We start from the raw sequence: 13,697 nt of genomic DNA on the forward strand, positions 1-13,697 counted from the left end.
TCCCTACCTCTCGCGCCGCTGGCCGGGGCTGCTGCTGGAGGTGGTGCTGGACGTGAACGCCCGCTGGAAGGAGGAGGGCGCGGCCGGCATGTCAGCCCGGAGCGTCGCGGCTTTGGGCCCGACGGGGCTCTCGGACATCCCCACAGCGCGATGCGGGATCTCAGGGCAGCCTCGAGGTTCTGCAGCGAGAAAACCAGAGTGGAGATGTGCTTACAGGCCTGGTCACTATTCTTCCAGAAGGGGTGAAATGGCTTCTGAAAATCTGTGCTGCAGGGGAGGGGCCCAAAGCCACTAAGCAGGGGTCACTCTGGTCTGGTGCACTCCCCAAATGCAAGACACGGACGGAACACGCGCCGAACTTCCCCACGCTACGGTGAGCTGACGAGCTTCGTGCAAAGCTTTGTTCTGCCTTGCACACGTCATCAACATCCTGCAGGCGACTTTACACAGACAGACCGACGGTGATGATGAAGCCGGCTGGCTGTCACTTTAGAAAGGGGCTTCAGAGGGCACCTGGGGGGCTCAGTCAGTTGAGCATCCAACTTCGGCTCAGGTCATGATCTCACAGTTCGTCGGTTCGAGCCCCGCCATTGGGCTCTGTGCTGACAGCTCGGAGCCTGGAGCCTACTTGGGATTCTGTGTCTCCCTCTCTCTCTGCCCCTTCCCCACTCATGCTGTCTCTCTCTCTCTCTCAAAAATTAATAAACATTGAAATAAAAGTCAGGGGTGCCTGGGTGGCTCAGTCGGTTAAGCATCCGACTTCGGTTCAGGTCATGATCTTACAGTTCATGAGATCGAGCCAGGCTCTGCACTGACAACTCAGAGCCTGGAGCCTGCTTCCGATTCTGTGTATCCCTCTCTCTCTCTGCCCCTCCCCTGCTCACACTCTTGTCTCTTTCCCTCTCTCAACAATAAACATGGAAGGAAGGAAGGAAGGGCAAGGCCTTCTCTCTGAGAAACAGCAGAAGAGACTCCACAGAAGAGACACTTTCCACAAAGTGCAGGCCCTGTGGCTGTGGCTCAGTGGGCACTTCACCTCCATGTGTCCCGAGTTGGTATCTTAGTCCACACCCTGGGCTTCGAGCTTCCTAGCATACATCCCACCTCAAGCACAGCACTGATGGCTGGTGTCCCCACCCCAGCAAGATGCAGAGACCCCGGCCCGGACCCTGTCACTCAGGGAGTGAGAAACTGAGTGCCATGGAAACCTGCTGTTTAACACCAAGCCAACACCTCCCTGGAATTTCATACATTTTCACGGACAAAATGCCCATCTGGTTATGGCCCAGCATCTCCATTATTTCTGGATATTTGTACAATCTTGCCTTTTTCGATATTTATTTTTGAGAAAGAGTGAGCAGGGTAGAGGCAGAAAGAGAGAGAGGGAGAGACAATCCCAAGCAGGTTCCACACTGTCGGCACAGAGCCTGACGCAGAGCTTGAACCCACCAGCTGGGAGATCATGACCTGAGCTGAAGCTGGACGCTCAACCGACTGAGCCACCCAGATGCCCCACTTGCCTTTTTTGTAAACTCAGCTTCTTAAAAAATCGACCATGGTCAATAAAATAACATTGTAAGAAATACAGGTTATTTTGCTTTCTGCTTTAGAACAAGGGAGACTTGGGGCACCTGGGGGGCTCGGCTGGTTAGGAGTCCGAATCTGGATCACAGTTGTGGGACTGAGACTCCCATCGGGCTCTGCACTGAGCATGGAGCCTGCTTAAGATTCTCTCGCTCTCCCTCTGCCCCCACCCTGCTTGTGTGCACTCCCAGTCTCTCTCTCTCTCCCTCTCTCTCTCTCAAAACATCTAAGTTAAAAAAAAAATAACGAGAGTTGATAAAAGCATAGTAAAGTCTTTAAAAATTCCAGATCACTCCTATGACTCATTTCCGGGAAGGGGATGGCATTAGGGCGGGTAATGCATCCTGGCCACAGACCCCTTTGAAGCACATGGAATATAGGCTGGACCCAAGTCTGTGGTCAGGGCTGTGGAAGTCCCACTGATCTAGAGAGAGAAAAAGTGAGGTTCTGAGCCACTTGGGCAGCTGGGACTTGAAGTGAGCCCGATGCCTGGTCACCAAGGCTGAGGTAGCAGTTGGGAAGCCACAAAACAAGCAGGGGTTTGGGCAGTTTCACGGTGGGGCTCTAGGCACTTACCCAGGAAGAGAGGCCCTTGCCAACAGGGATTCCAGGTGAGGCCCCAGAGGGCCACGTCGTGGGAACACCAGCACCAGAAACAGATCAGGCCCACCTGGACCTAAATGTCTGCCTGGAGAAAATCTCCCTCTCTGGAGATACACCACCCTCCACCACCTGCCTGTTTATTCATCGACTGATTGATCCATCCATCTTTCCATCTATCTACCCACCCACCTGTCCAACCACGTATCATCCATCCACCCCATCATGCATCTGTCCATTCATCATCCATTCATCCACCTATCCCATCAATCCATCCATCCATCTGCCTATCCAACCATCCATCCATCCATCCATCCACCTATCTAACCATCCAGCCAGTCAGCCAGTCATCCACCTACCTATCCAACCATCCATCATCTATCCATCCATCCAGCTACCTAACCATCCATCCATCCATCCATCCATCCAGCTACCTAACCATCTATCCATCCATCTATCTATCTATCTATCTATCTATCTATCTATCATCGATCTATAATTCCTGGACACAATTCAAATATTTAAAAAACCGATCAGGGAGCACCTGGGTGACTCAGTCGCTTAAACATCCAACTTCAACTCAGGTCATGATCTCGCAGTTCGTGAGTTGAAGCCCCGCGTCGGGCTCTGTGCTGACAGCTCAGAGCTTGGAGCCTGCTTCAAATTCTGTGTCTCCCCCGCTCTCTACCACTCCCCCACTTGCATTGTCTGTCTCTCTCTCTCAAAAATAAACATAAAAAAAATAAAAAAAACCAATCAGGCAAGCCAGGTAACAGAACAAAGAAATTTAAAACAAAGACAAAAAAAGAGAAAGAGAGAGAGAACACTCACAGCTATATATATGTTGGAGTTAAAAGGCATACATGCTTTAATTAAATGGAAATTGTTTCAAAAAATGTAAGAGAATTTCACAAAAAACCTGGAGTGCATTAAGAATAATCCAGTGTCGGGGCACCTGAGTGGCTCAGTCAGTTTAAGCGTCTGACTTTGGTTCAGGTCACGAACTCCTGCGGTTTGTGAGTTCGAGCCCCACATCGGGCTCTGTGCTGACGGCTCGGAGACTTGAGCCTGTTTCAGATTCTGTGTCTCCCTCTCTCTCTGCCCCACCCCTGCTTGTGCTCGCTCACGCATGCGCGCGCGCTCTCTCTCTCTCAAAATTAAATAAACATTAAAAAAAATTTAGAAAGCAATCCATGGAATCTAACCAAGATAAGTAAAAACAAAACTACACATTTTCACTTAATAGTCAAACTTATGAAAATCAGTGACAAACGTCGAAACACAGCACCTTGTGCAATCCTGGGAAGGGGGAAACGGAGGAACCGATTTCAGTGGTTTTTACGCACTCAGTACACTTTTCTCTACAGAGAAGCCCAGCGCTAATGTATTTTTTTTTTTAAGTTCATTTATTTATTTGTGAGAGAGACAAAGAGAGCACAAGCAGGGGAGGGGCAGGGAGAGAGGGAGAGAGGATCCCAAGCAGGCTCCCCACTGCCAGCACAGAGCCTGACATGGGGCTTGAACGCACCAACTGTGAGGTCGTGACCTGAGCCAAAACCAAGAGTCGGACACTTACCGACAGAGTCCCCCAGGCTCCCCGCTAATGCTGTACTTGTACAAACCACACTGTAAGTCCCTGAGGACTGGCACTCCTGCATCCACAGAGGCACTTGTGGGAGGGACTGCTCTGTCTGCGGGAGCTGGAGGGCTTCCTGGAGGAAGCATGTTTGATGGGAGCCGGGAAGGATGCGGGATTCCGGTAAAATGGACACTATGGGAGTGCTGTGCACCTTCTGCGGGCTTTGTTTTTTTTTTTTTTTTTTTAAATTTTTTTTTTTTTTTCAACGTTTATTTATTTTTGGGACAGAGAGAGACAGAGCATGAACGGGGGAGGGGCAGAGAGAGAGGGAGACACAGAATCGGAAATAGGCTCCAGGCTCTGAGCCATCAGCCCAGAGCCCGACGCGGGGCTCGAACTCACGGACCGCGAGATCGTGACCTGGCTGTAGTCGGACGCTTAACCGACTGCGCCACCCAGGCGCCCCCTTCTGCGGGCTTTGTGTGCACAGGGCGGGACAACCCCACTGCCCCCTGCCGGGCCCCCACCCCTGCGCCGACGTGAGTGTCTCACACCTGCTATGAAGTAATGAACGAGGCTCCGAAGTTAAAGGAAAAAGTCGAGGGCAGGATGTGGAAACAGCCCTGGGGGCTGGCCTGAGGACTCAGGGTGGTGGTCCTGATCGCCACAGGCCCGGCCAAGGAGCAAGCACCCAACTTCTGGAGTCAGAAGACCTGCTTATCGATAAAGGCCAACATGCCCGCATGAGGGTGGCTGGAGCCTGGCGGGTCACGCAAGAGCGTGCACAGCACCTCCCCCCCGGCAGGTGACTCCGTCACCAACGGTGCTCTCGGTGGTCCTGCTGCAGCCACAGGGGCACACGCTCTAGTGTTGCCGTGCCACAGCAGCCTCAGGAATCCCACGCCACAGCCGCGTGGCGCCTGAGATCGCCACCCCCGGGACCAAGGCAGGAGGGAGATGAGATCCCGCTTTGTTCCTGTCACCCCATCCCGGTTCCGGAAAACAGCATGCTCAGCGCTCCCCATGAAAGTGGCTTTGTTCACAACTCAGCACCAACTCTGGGCAGTGGCTGGGTTTTGTTCCCTGCCCCGGGCCACAGAGCTTAATTAACCCTCAATCTGGAGAAGGGACAGCCAAGGACCTCAGCGTGGAGACACTGGCTTCCCGGCCACGTTTGCCACAGAGCCAGGCCCTCCTGTGTGCTCAGAGACGCACGCACGCAGCTGAAGGTGGCCCCACGGGGCTGCAGGGCCCCCCACCCACCCAGAGGGAGTGGGGCCTCGAGGAGAAAGGGCACGACCTCCATCCTCAGAGGTGCGGGGCGCAGGCCCATCCCCGTGGGATATCCAGAGAGTGTGACACAGGAACCCCACGGGGCTGGAGAAGACACTGGAAACCTGAACCAAAAACAAGCACACCAGGTCTGGGAGTTGGCCCGCAGACGCAAACCTGCCTCGTGGACCCACCACCTTCCAGGAAGCGCACGCGGGGAGGGCAGGTGGAACACGTGCGGCTGACAGTGTTCACCTTGAACCTCTGCTGTTAGCAGTTACGGTGACGTTTTGAAAGGACTGTCCCTGGGCCCGGCCGCCTATTCCAGGCCATTGGCTTCTGCATTCTCAGTCTGGGTCCGGACGGAGGCCCAGGGGTGCAGTGAGGACGGTCGGGAGCTGGTGAGGCGTCCCGCCCGTGAGGGAGCTGCCTGGCCGGTGACATGTGAGGGCCCCGGAGGCCCTGACACGTGCCTCTTTCACGTCCCCAGCATCCTCCAGGCAAAGCCACGTTTGTGTTTCTCCTGACATATTCTCACATTTCCCCTTTCCTGCTGACACCCCAGGAGGAGGCACAATTCCATCAGTGTTTGGAAACCAGGCCCCTGGCTTCCTGGTTCCCTGGGCCAGCTGCTGTCCTGGCGCCCCTCCCTCCGGGGCTCCCAGACCTTCCAGGACCTTCCGGGCCCAGGCTCCCCTCAGCTTCCCCTTCCTGCACTTCCTTTACCCAGAACAGGGGTGACAGAGGGTCGTGGGCTTTTTTCCAAAAGGTCTATTTTTAGGCCCCTCTGGGGCCGCTGCAGGAGGTTCCGTGGGAAGCTGGATAACATCTGCTCCCCGCTGGCCGCGATTCTCAGCACAGGAAAAGTTTCCAGGAAGAAGGGGGCCCCGCATGCTCGCTGCCCGCCCAGCCCGAGCTGGCCAGACCCTGAGGTCTACGCGTGCTGGGACGTGGCCCCCACCTTAGGCGCAGGGACCACAACGTGCTGCACAAGTTGGGGTGCAGGACATCAACACAAACTCATGCCTCCTTGCCTTCTTGTGCGTGAAGAATCTTACAAAGCACAACGATTGACTCGTGCGTCAGTGACTGTTAATTACAAACTGCAGCTACACTTCCACATGGCCTTTAAGGAAACGTGAAATAAATTTAGCAGGGGGGATGTCAAGAGGATACTCACCTATCCCGGGGAAGAAAGAGGAGTTTTGCTATTTGACCACCTGACTGAGCCTCAGGCCGTGAGAAACAGGCATATTCTCGGCCCCTCTGGAAGCGAGTGTGAGGCTGTACATACGTATGGTCGATCCATCATCGATCGATCCAGCCTCCACCATCATCCATCTGTCACCACGTCCCCCCAACACCCTGCCCTCCTGCTCACACCCGGGGACTACAGAGTTAACTGTGGACCATCAGAGAGATTTCTGCACGAGTAGTATGAACACATTTTTCGTCTCAGTCCCTGTATCTCCAGGTGTGAAGGTTGGGGCTGCTGGGAAGGTTGGGGCTGCCCACACCCCCTGAGGTTCTGGACCTGGGCTCTTGGCCACAAGTCACGGACCGCTGGCCGCACTCCCAGCCTCTGGCAACTCCATCTGCAGAATCCCACCCGTGAACAGCAGCTCAGATGTCTTCTCGGGTCTGTTCAGCTCTAAATTTAAAGTGTTATTTTTAAAAAGCATGACTTTGCATGGGAAGCTGGGTAGAAGTGATTTTTTTTTTAAAAGGAAGTCCTTATCTTAGCACGCTTCTGTTATTTGTCTACGAACAGCAGGCCATTAAGCCGAGCTTCTGGAAAGCAAAGGAAGGACAGCCAAGCAACCAGATAGAAGGAGAATTAAGTAGGGAAAACCCCTGAAAGGCTGGAACAGCCAAGGCCTCCGTGTGTGTTTCTGGATGAAAATCAAAGCCGCGTACCCGCAGCCCCACAGAAGGAAATGGCGGATGACCTCCGCGTGGACGGACACGTACTTTCTCGGTCCTGAGCTTTTCCCTTCGTGCATCTTCGGGTCAAAATCTCTGACCGTGAATGTGTTCTACGGCTAAGGTCAGCATTTTCCGTGCATAGCCGGAATGCCCCCCCCCCGGGGGGTGAACTGGTTCCCTCTTCTAGAAGGACTGATGTTCTCGTTCCCCCGACAGACTCAGAAGTGCCCGGCCGACGCCGGGGTCAGGGCTCCTGTCTGGGTGCAGACGGCTGACCCCGCCGTGACGCCCTCCTCCAAGCGGGAGGTACCCCCTCCAGAAACATCTGCAGGCCTCCCCCAGCCGGGAGAACTGAGAACCTGGGCACACAGCTCAAACAGCCCATTGCAGTCGGGACCCTGTGTTTTCCAGCCTCTTTGAGGATGTCCCTTTTCCATTCAGAGGTTCTGATTCAAACACGCTGGCAGGAAAACACACTTCCCCCTAGTTAGCTGGGGTGGTGCCGGGAATTCTAATGTGGAAACGGGGAGAGTTTCCAAAGCATTTGCTACCCGTGCGATGCACCACGCGAGGCCAGTCTCTCAGGCGCTCACGGGGCCCCGTGGCAACCCACAAAATTGGGCTTTGGTGTGTGCGCCCAGGAGGACAAACTGCTTCCGTCCGCAGGGCTCAGCAAAGAACGGCATCGGGGCCGGGGGTCCTGGGGATACCGAGAACACCCGGAGCCTGGACATGGGAAGCTGCACACAGAGCGGAGAAGTAGGTGGGGGTGAGGCGTTGTGACCAAAACCCAAGGCCAGAACCTTCCTCTGCGGCTCACTGACATCTCCCTTTCCAAGAAGGAACGTGGTAAAGGACACGCAAACTTCACGATCTTAACCACCTGTGGTGTGCAGTTCACACCCGGGATGCCCACGCCGTGCGCCTCAGCACTGCCATCCTCCCAAACCAAAGCTCTGTCCCTGTTAGACACTCCTCCCCACCCCTCCCCCAGCCCCGCACCCACCTTCCTCCTCCCCGGACGGGACCCTCGCAGGACCGTGCCCACATGGAATCATCCAGTATGCGTGCTTCTGTGTCTGGCTTCTGTCCTCAAGGGTCATCCGTGTGGCAGCATGTACAAAAATGTCCTTCCTGGGGCGCCTGGGTGGCTCAGTCGGTTAAGCGGCCAACTTCGGCCCAGGTCATGATCTCGCGGTCCGTGAGTTCGAGCCCCGCGTCGGGCTCTGTGCTGACAGCTCAGAGCCTGGAGCCTGTTTCCGATTCTGTGTCTCCCTCTCTCTGACCCTCCCCCATTCATGCTTTGTCTCTGTCTCAAAAATAAATAAACGTTAAAAAAAAAAAAAAAAAGTCCTTCCTTCTTAGGGCTGATGATATTCCACTGCTGGACAGGCCATGTTTTGTTTATCCTTCATCCAAGGGTGGGTACGTGTGTGCTCAGCCCTCTGGCTCCTGGGAGTAGCCCCACGTCTTTCTCCCGTGTTCTGTCAGCCAGTTACGTGGTGGGGACCGGTCACTTGCAGCGGCCCCAGTGATAGGAGATCTTGAAGCTGCTGTCCACTGGGTAGGAATCAAGGCAGACTGGAATGCATACGGCAGATGGCGTCGGGCTACCCGGGGACAGGGCGCCAGGGAGAAGGAGGCACTGGACCTCCCTCAGGGAAGCCTTCCTTGTGCGGAGGCCAGAGCCCAGAGAAAGTGCTTTCCAGGCAGAGGGGAGCCTATGCACCTGCTGGCGGGTCAGCCGAGGAGAGACAGGGAGTGTGGTCACCACAGCCTGCGTCCCGGGATTTACACGCAGATGGAGGCCAGCAGCAGACATGGACCCCACAGATGACGCCCAGGTGTGTTGGTGAAGATGCCTGTCCTTGTGACCCCCGTTTGGTTACAAGTCCCAAGTTCCCAAAACAATTCCAGCCCCACAACGGGGCCAGGCCACAGGACAAAAATTCTTGATGCTTTCTTCCTTCGGGCACAATTCCAGCAATCGGCTTTCCGCTAGAAATGCACGTGGGTTTCATGTGAAACGCTGCCACGGGACGTCTAAGGAAAGGTCACTTCAGCCCGGCTGACATATGGACCCTGAAGAGCCTTCAACCAGTATGTGGGTGGGAGCCTTCTTCCCACCATGACTGTACTGCAGAACTTCACAGTCACGTTCAAAGGGCCTGTGGCACAAGCCTGCCTCTTGCCATGACTGGAAGACCCCATTTCCCACAGAAAATCTGATGGACATACATCCAAGGCATCCTTATGGGATGCTTACGCCCCAGAACCCCTGGGCATTTGGGGACCTGCCTCTGGGACCCCAGCAGGCTAATGGGAGGTTTCTGTCCCAATTTCAGAAACCAGAAGTCTGCCGTTTTCAGGAGATTATCACTGCTCAGATCCTAAAACCAGGTCCCTAGCCAGGCAGCAGTGAGTATGCAAAACCCGTAAATCACCCTGAGATCATGGGATCGATCGCAAGATCACAAACCCTGTTAGGTCAGTGCTGGAAATCTCAGCCTCAGTTAAAACCGCGTGGTTCCCTGGGTTCCCGCTATCACTGAGTGTGTGAAGCTGATACGTCTTCACAATGTGTGCCAAGACACAGAAGATATTTTTGTTAGAAAAAGCAAGTTTTCATAGAGTGTCAGCACATTACCAATAATCCCTACGTGCGGGGCCCTTTGCAGGCTTACTTGGTCCTCAAAACAACTGGTCAGGGTCTGCATTGTCACCAGCTGACCTGACGGGAAGCCACATCTTCCAGAAACTCCTGTGCCTCGTTGGCCGGAGGGGATTCCAGAACCTTCTCCTGAATTCCCATCGTCATGCTCCTCTTCCTTCTGGACCCGGACTCCCTGGGTCAGAGTCCTGGTGTCACACATGTACCCGCGATCTATTCCTCACACAATGCGATCTATTCCTCAGGTCCTGGAAGCTAAAGTTGGAGATCCAGGCGTGGCCGGGCTGGTCCCTCCCCAGGCCTCTCCTGGATGTAGGGACAGCCGTCTCCTCCCCGTGTCCTCACGTGGTCGTCCCTCTGCATGTCTGTGTCCTGATGTCCTCCGCTTACAAAGACGCCATCACACTGGACCAGGGCCGCCCTAATCATCTCCTTTCACGATAGTCACGTCTGCAAATCCCTGCCCCCGAATCCAGCTGCATTCTGACGTCAACATGTGAACTTCCGGGGAGGACACGCCCACAGCACTAGGCGCACGTTTTGGGGCGACGTAGCCTCTTTGGAAATGGCAGGATAAGAATGGGGGAGCATGCTTCAGGGTCATGGGGAGGACTCCCTCGGGAGGACACGAAGGGTGCTCACTACGGCGGGCAATGAGGAACGAGAGATGGGAGGAGGAGACCACCTGTCATCTTCCCTCGTCCTCGGGGCCCTGGATGGCGGCCCCGACAAGGCTGAGGCAGACGTCCAGAGGCGCAAGCAACCTCAGACTCTGGGAGCCCTCGCCGGACGGTGCAGTGTCCACGGCACCTGCCATCCCTACCTGCAGCCTGGTGGACGATCAGGAGGCTCCAAGGGGACGACACTATGGCTCCCTGGACCCTAATGTCTTCACTCTCGCTATTTTCCACTCGGGTTCCCACCCGACACCATTTCCGACAAGCAGGCTGGTCACGCCGATGCGCAAAAGGTCTTTGCTAACACAATCCTGGTGGTCAAGGTGTGGGGGAGGATGTGCACGCACGTGAGAGCTTCAGGCCTGCGTTGGGCTCTGTGCTGACAGTGGGGAGCCTGCTTGGGATCCTCTCTCCCTCTCTCTCTGCCCCTCCCTCCCCTGCTCTCTCTCTCAAAAAAACTTGGAAAAAAAACTTGCTCCAAACATCTCACTGTAACTTCCAGCACCCAGTCACCACAACAGACGCTCCCTCCACAAGAGGCCAGGCCGGACAGCAGGTGGCCGCCCCCACAGAGCCACATCCTGGGACCCTCTCCCCAGAATGACCCCTCCCCCAGGACAGGATGCAGGAAATCGCTCCACTTTGGGGGGAAGGAGGAAACAGACCCGAGGGACCTGATCCTAAGACACATTTCCTTCTCTCCAAAGCGAAGGGCAAACCAAAATCCGCAGCGGATACTGGAACTCCGCTCCTGGTCTCAGACGCCCCAGCCGCCCCCCACATGAGTGGTCTGTCCTGTCTTCACAGTCCCTTAAACAGAACCACGAGAACTGACAGGGACCAAGCGTTCTCTGACCTTCTCGGCCCTCCTGGAGGAAGGGGGATTCTCTGCGTCCAAAGCATGAGCCGTTCCCTGAGCCGTGAGAGAGGGTCAGCCTGGCCCCGGAGACCCGTACAGGGACCCAGATGGGGACCCACACTCGCCGTAGCGGGGGAGACAGGGGAGGGTGAGATGAGAACAAGCGAGCATAAACAGGAAGGGCGAATTTCATGATTAAGGGAAGAGGAAGGCAGAAAGAAGCTGGTGGAGAAGTCTGGACAGGGCCCAAGTGCATGTGCACGGAGGCCTGGACGCCCCAGACAAGTCCGGGGAGCGCTGCACCACGGTGGAAGCTTCCTGTCCTCCAGAGGGGTCCCTCATGGTGACAAGCCCCTCCTGGGTGCCGGTGCCCTTGGCCATCCACGGCCAGAACCCCCTGCAGATCCTCCAGGGGCCCCAAGAGGGAGCCGAGGCCGCTCCAGTCCTTGGGGCACCCCCGGACTCGGCGGGGGCTGCGGGTGGGGACGCAGCTCCCTGCCTGACCCTGTCCTCACAGAAACCTGAACTCTGCGTGCCCATCTTTTACTACAAGGGAGCCACGGTTTACTGACACCCCAGGTGCCTGGGTCCACAGGGCACCTCCCCGTGAGGACGCGGCTCTCCGGAGCAGGAAGCCGCGGAAGAGGAGGCAGAGCTGAGACGTGGACGCGGGAGTAGGGTCTCCGTGGCGCAGTCGCAGCTCCAGCACCATGGCCCCTGGCCTGGCGACAAGGGGGCCAATGCCTTCCCTCTTCCCGCAAGTCTGCCCAAGGTGCGCGTTCCGGGCAGCCTGTCATGGAGGGGTCCCCACCCTGTGGCCACGTCCCCAGAGGGCCATCAGGCACCACACCAACCCCTGCCAAAAGATAAGGTTCTGGGCCCTCCGGAAACATCCACCTTCCTTCAGGGCAACGGCCAGGGGTGTGCCTCTCCCCTCCCTCCCTCCCTCCCAGCAGATCCCTCAGCCACAAAGACAACACACAGTCTTACTTCTAGCCTCTTCATGATAAACTGTCCCCACGTTCTACTGCAACCCCGCCCACTCCGGGGAACAGGACAGCATCCCGAGCTCAAGGCTTCACACCCCACACGGGATCCGCTCATGGAGTCCCCAAGTGCCCCTTGCGGCTAAGGCTGGGATTTACCTCCTTGGCTCCCGCGGGCCGCTCCAGGTGCCCGTGGACCATGCCTCCGCCCCGAGAGTCACGTCCCTACTTCACCTCGGTGTCCCATGTCTCAGCACCGAGGACGTGTTTGTACAGCAAATGTTTACCGAATTAGCAAAGCTAAAAACAGTCTGGTTGGGAACTTGTGGTTCCGGCCAGAAGGGAGCAGCCTCACCGTGAAACTACACCCTGGATGTCACCGGGCCGCAGCCCAGGAGACCCGGACAGGTGCACAGGCAGCGGCTCCCCAGGGCCCTGGGACCTGTGGGGGGTGAGCCACCTGCTGGCCTTACTGCCTCCCACAGGTCCCGGGACTACCGACCAGCACGGACAAATCAGCTCCAGGAAAAGCCTGCTCACCTCTCCAAAAGGCCAAACCAACCAAACAAAAGTAAGTGGCCACACAGACACACAAAACCATTCTGGCAATACCTGCCCCAGGCCAACTCAACACCCACAGAAACCCGTAATGTGGGTTCAGGACAGCCAGGCAGAAAGCTCATCTTTCCCAACACCCCCGCTTCCCGGAGGAAGGGGGCCCTCAGGATGTGCCCCCAACCCCGGGAGACATCGGCATGGCGCAGGGCCCTCTGCCTCCAGCCAGAGGCGGAACAGCAGGGCCGGCGGGAAGGTGAATCTCACCACCACATGGTCCATGCTGCAGAAAGGAGACCAGACAAAATAAATCCAGAGCCTCCCCACATGGCATCAGGAAGGCCCCCTCGTCACACTAGGGACCAGGAAAGTCACTTGGACGAGCGCAGACTGTGAACGATGACGGCGTCAGCATGAATCGGGTGCTGGGATTACCTGGCAAGGATTTTACAGCAGCCTCAGAACCCTACTTCTGGAAACATGTGCACACTCTCTTCAAACAAATGGGGGGGAGGGGAACAACAACAAACCCAAAATCTCAGTAAGGAAGTAAAAGTTACCAAAAAATGGTAGAAATGAAACATGCAGTAAGAGAAGTGTGAACAGCAACGTGGGGGGGGGGGGACAGGGAGGGGATCCTGGCCATAAGGTCCAGCAGGAGCATTTATCCCACGTGAACAACACAGCAAAACAGGCCCAGGGGAGGGACCTGAGCGCCAGCAACAGAAGATCCGATGGCTGTGCCCTGGGGGACCCAGAACAGGGAGAGCCCGGCTGGAGGTCCTGAGACGAAACGATATCTGAAAACCCCCAAGATGTGGCCAAGCAGCTGACTGATCCCCAAACAGGATAAACAAGAAACACCCCACCCATCATGAGGAAGCTTCTGGACGCCAGAGACAAGGAGCCCATCCTACACACAGCCCCAGAGAGGAACACCTATGGGCAACTTCAGTTCAAACATGGGTAACTAATTCATCTGAAACCA

The 13,697-nt window shown here is 56.1% G+C and overlaps 1 protein-coding gene across 9 annotated transcripts in view; it reads right to left on the reverse strand.

Moving 5' to 3' along the window:
* The window catches only part of TNS3 (tensin 3), a 217,867-nt gene that overhangs the window by 25,947 nt on the left and 178,223 nt on the right, over positions 1 to 13,697 (reverse strand). For all 9 annotated transcript variants that reach the window (XM_045494226.1, XM_045494223.1, XM_045494230.1 and 6 more), the window contains one exon: positions 8 to 179. In XM_045494226.1, the coding sequence (XP_045350182.1) occupies positions 8 to 179 (172 nt within the window). The remainder of the gene's footprint in view (positions 1 to 7; positions 180 to 13,697) is intronic.

This window comes from Leopardus geoffroyi, chromosome A2 (assembly GCF_018350155.1).
Source record: "Leopardus geoffroyi isolate Oge1 chromosome A2, O.geoffroyi_Oge1_pat1.0, whole genome shotgun sequence".
NCBI classification, from domain to species: Eukaryota; Metazoa; Chordata; class Mammalia; order Carnivora; family Felidae; genus Leopardus; species Leopardus geoffroyi.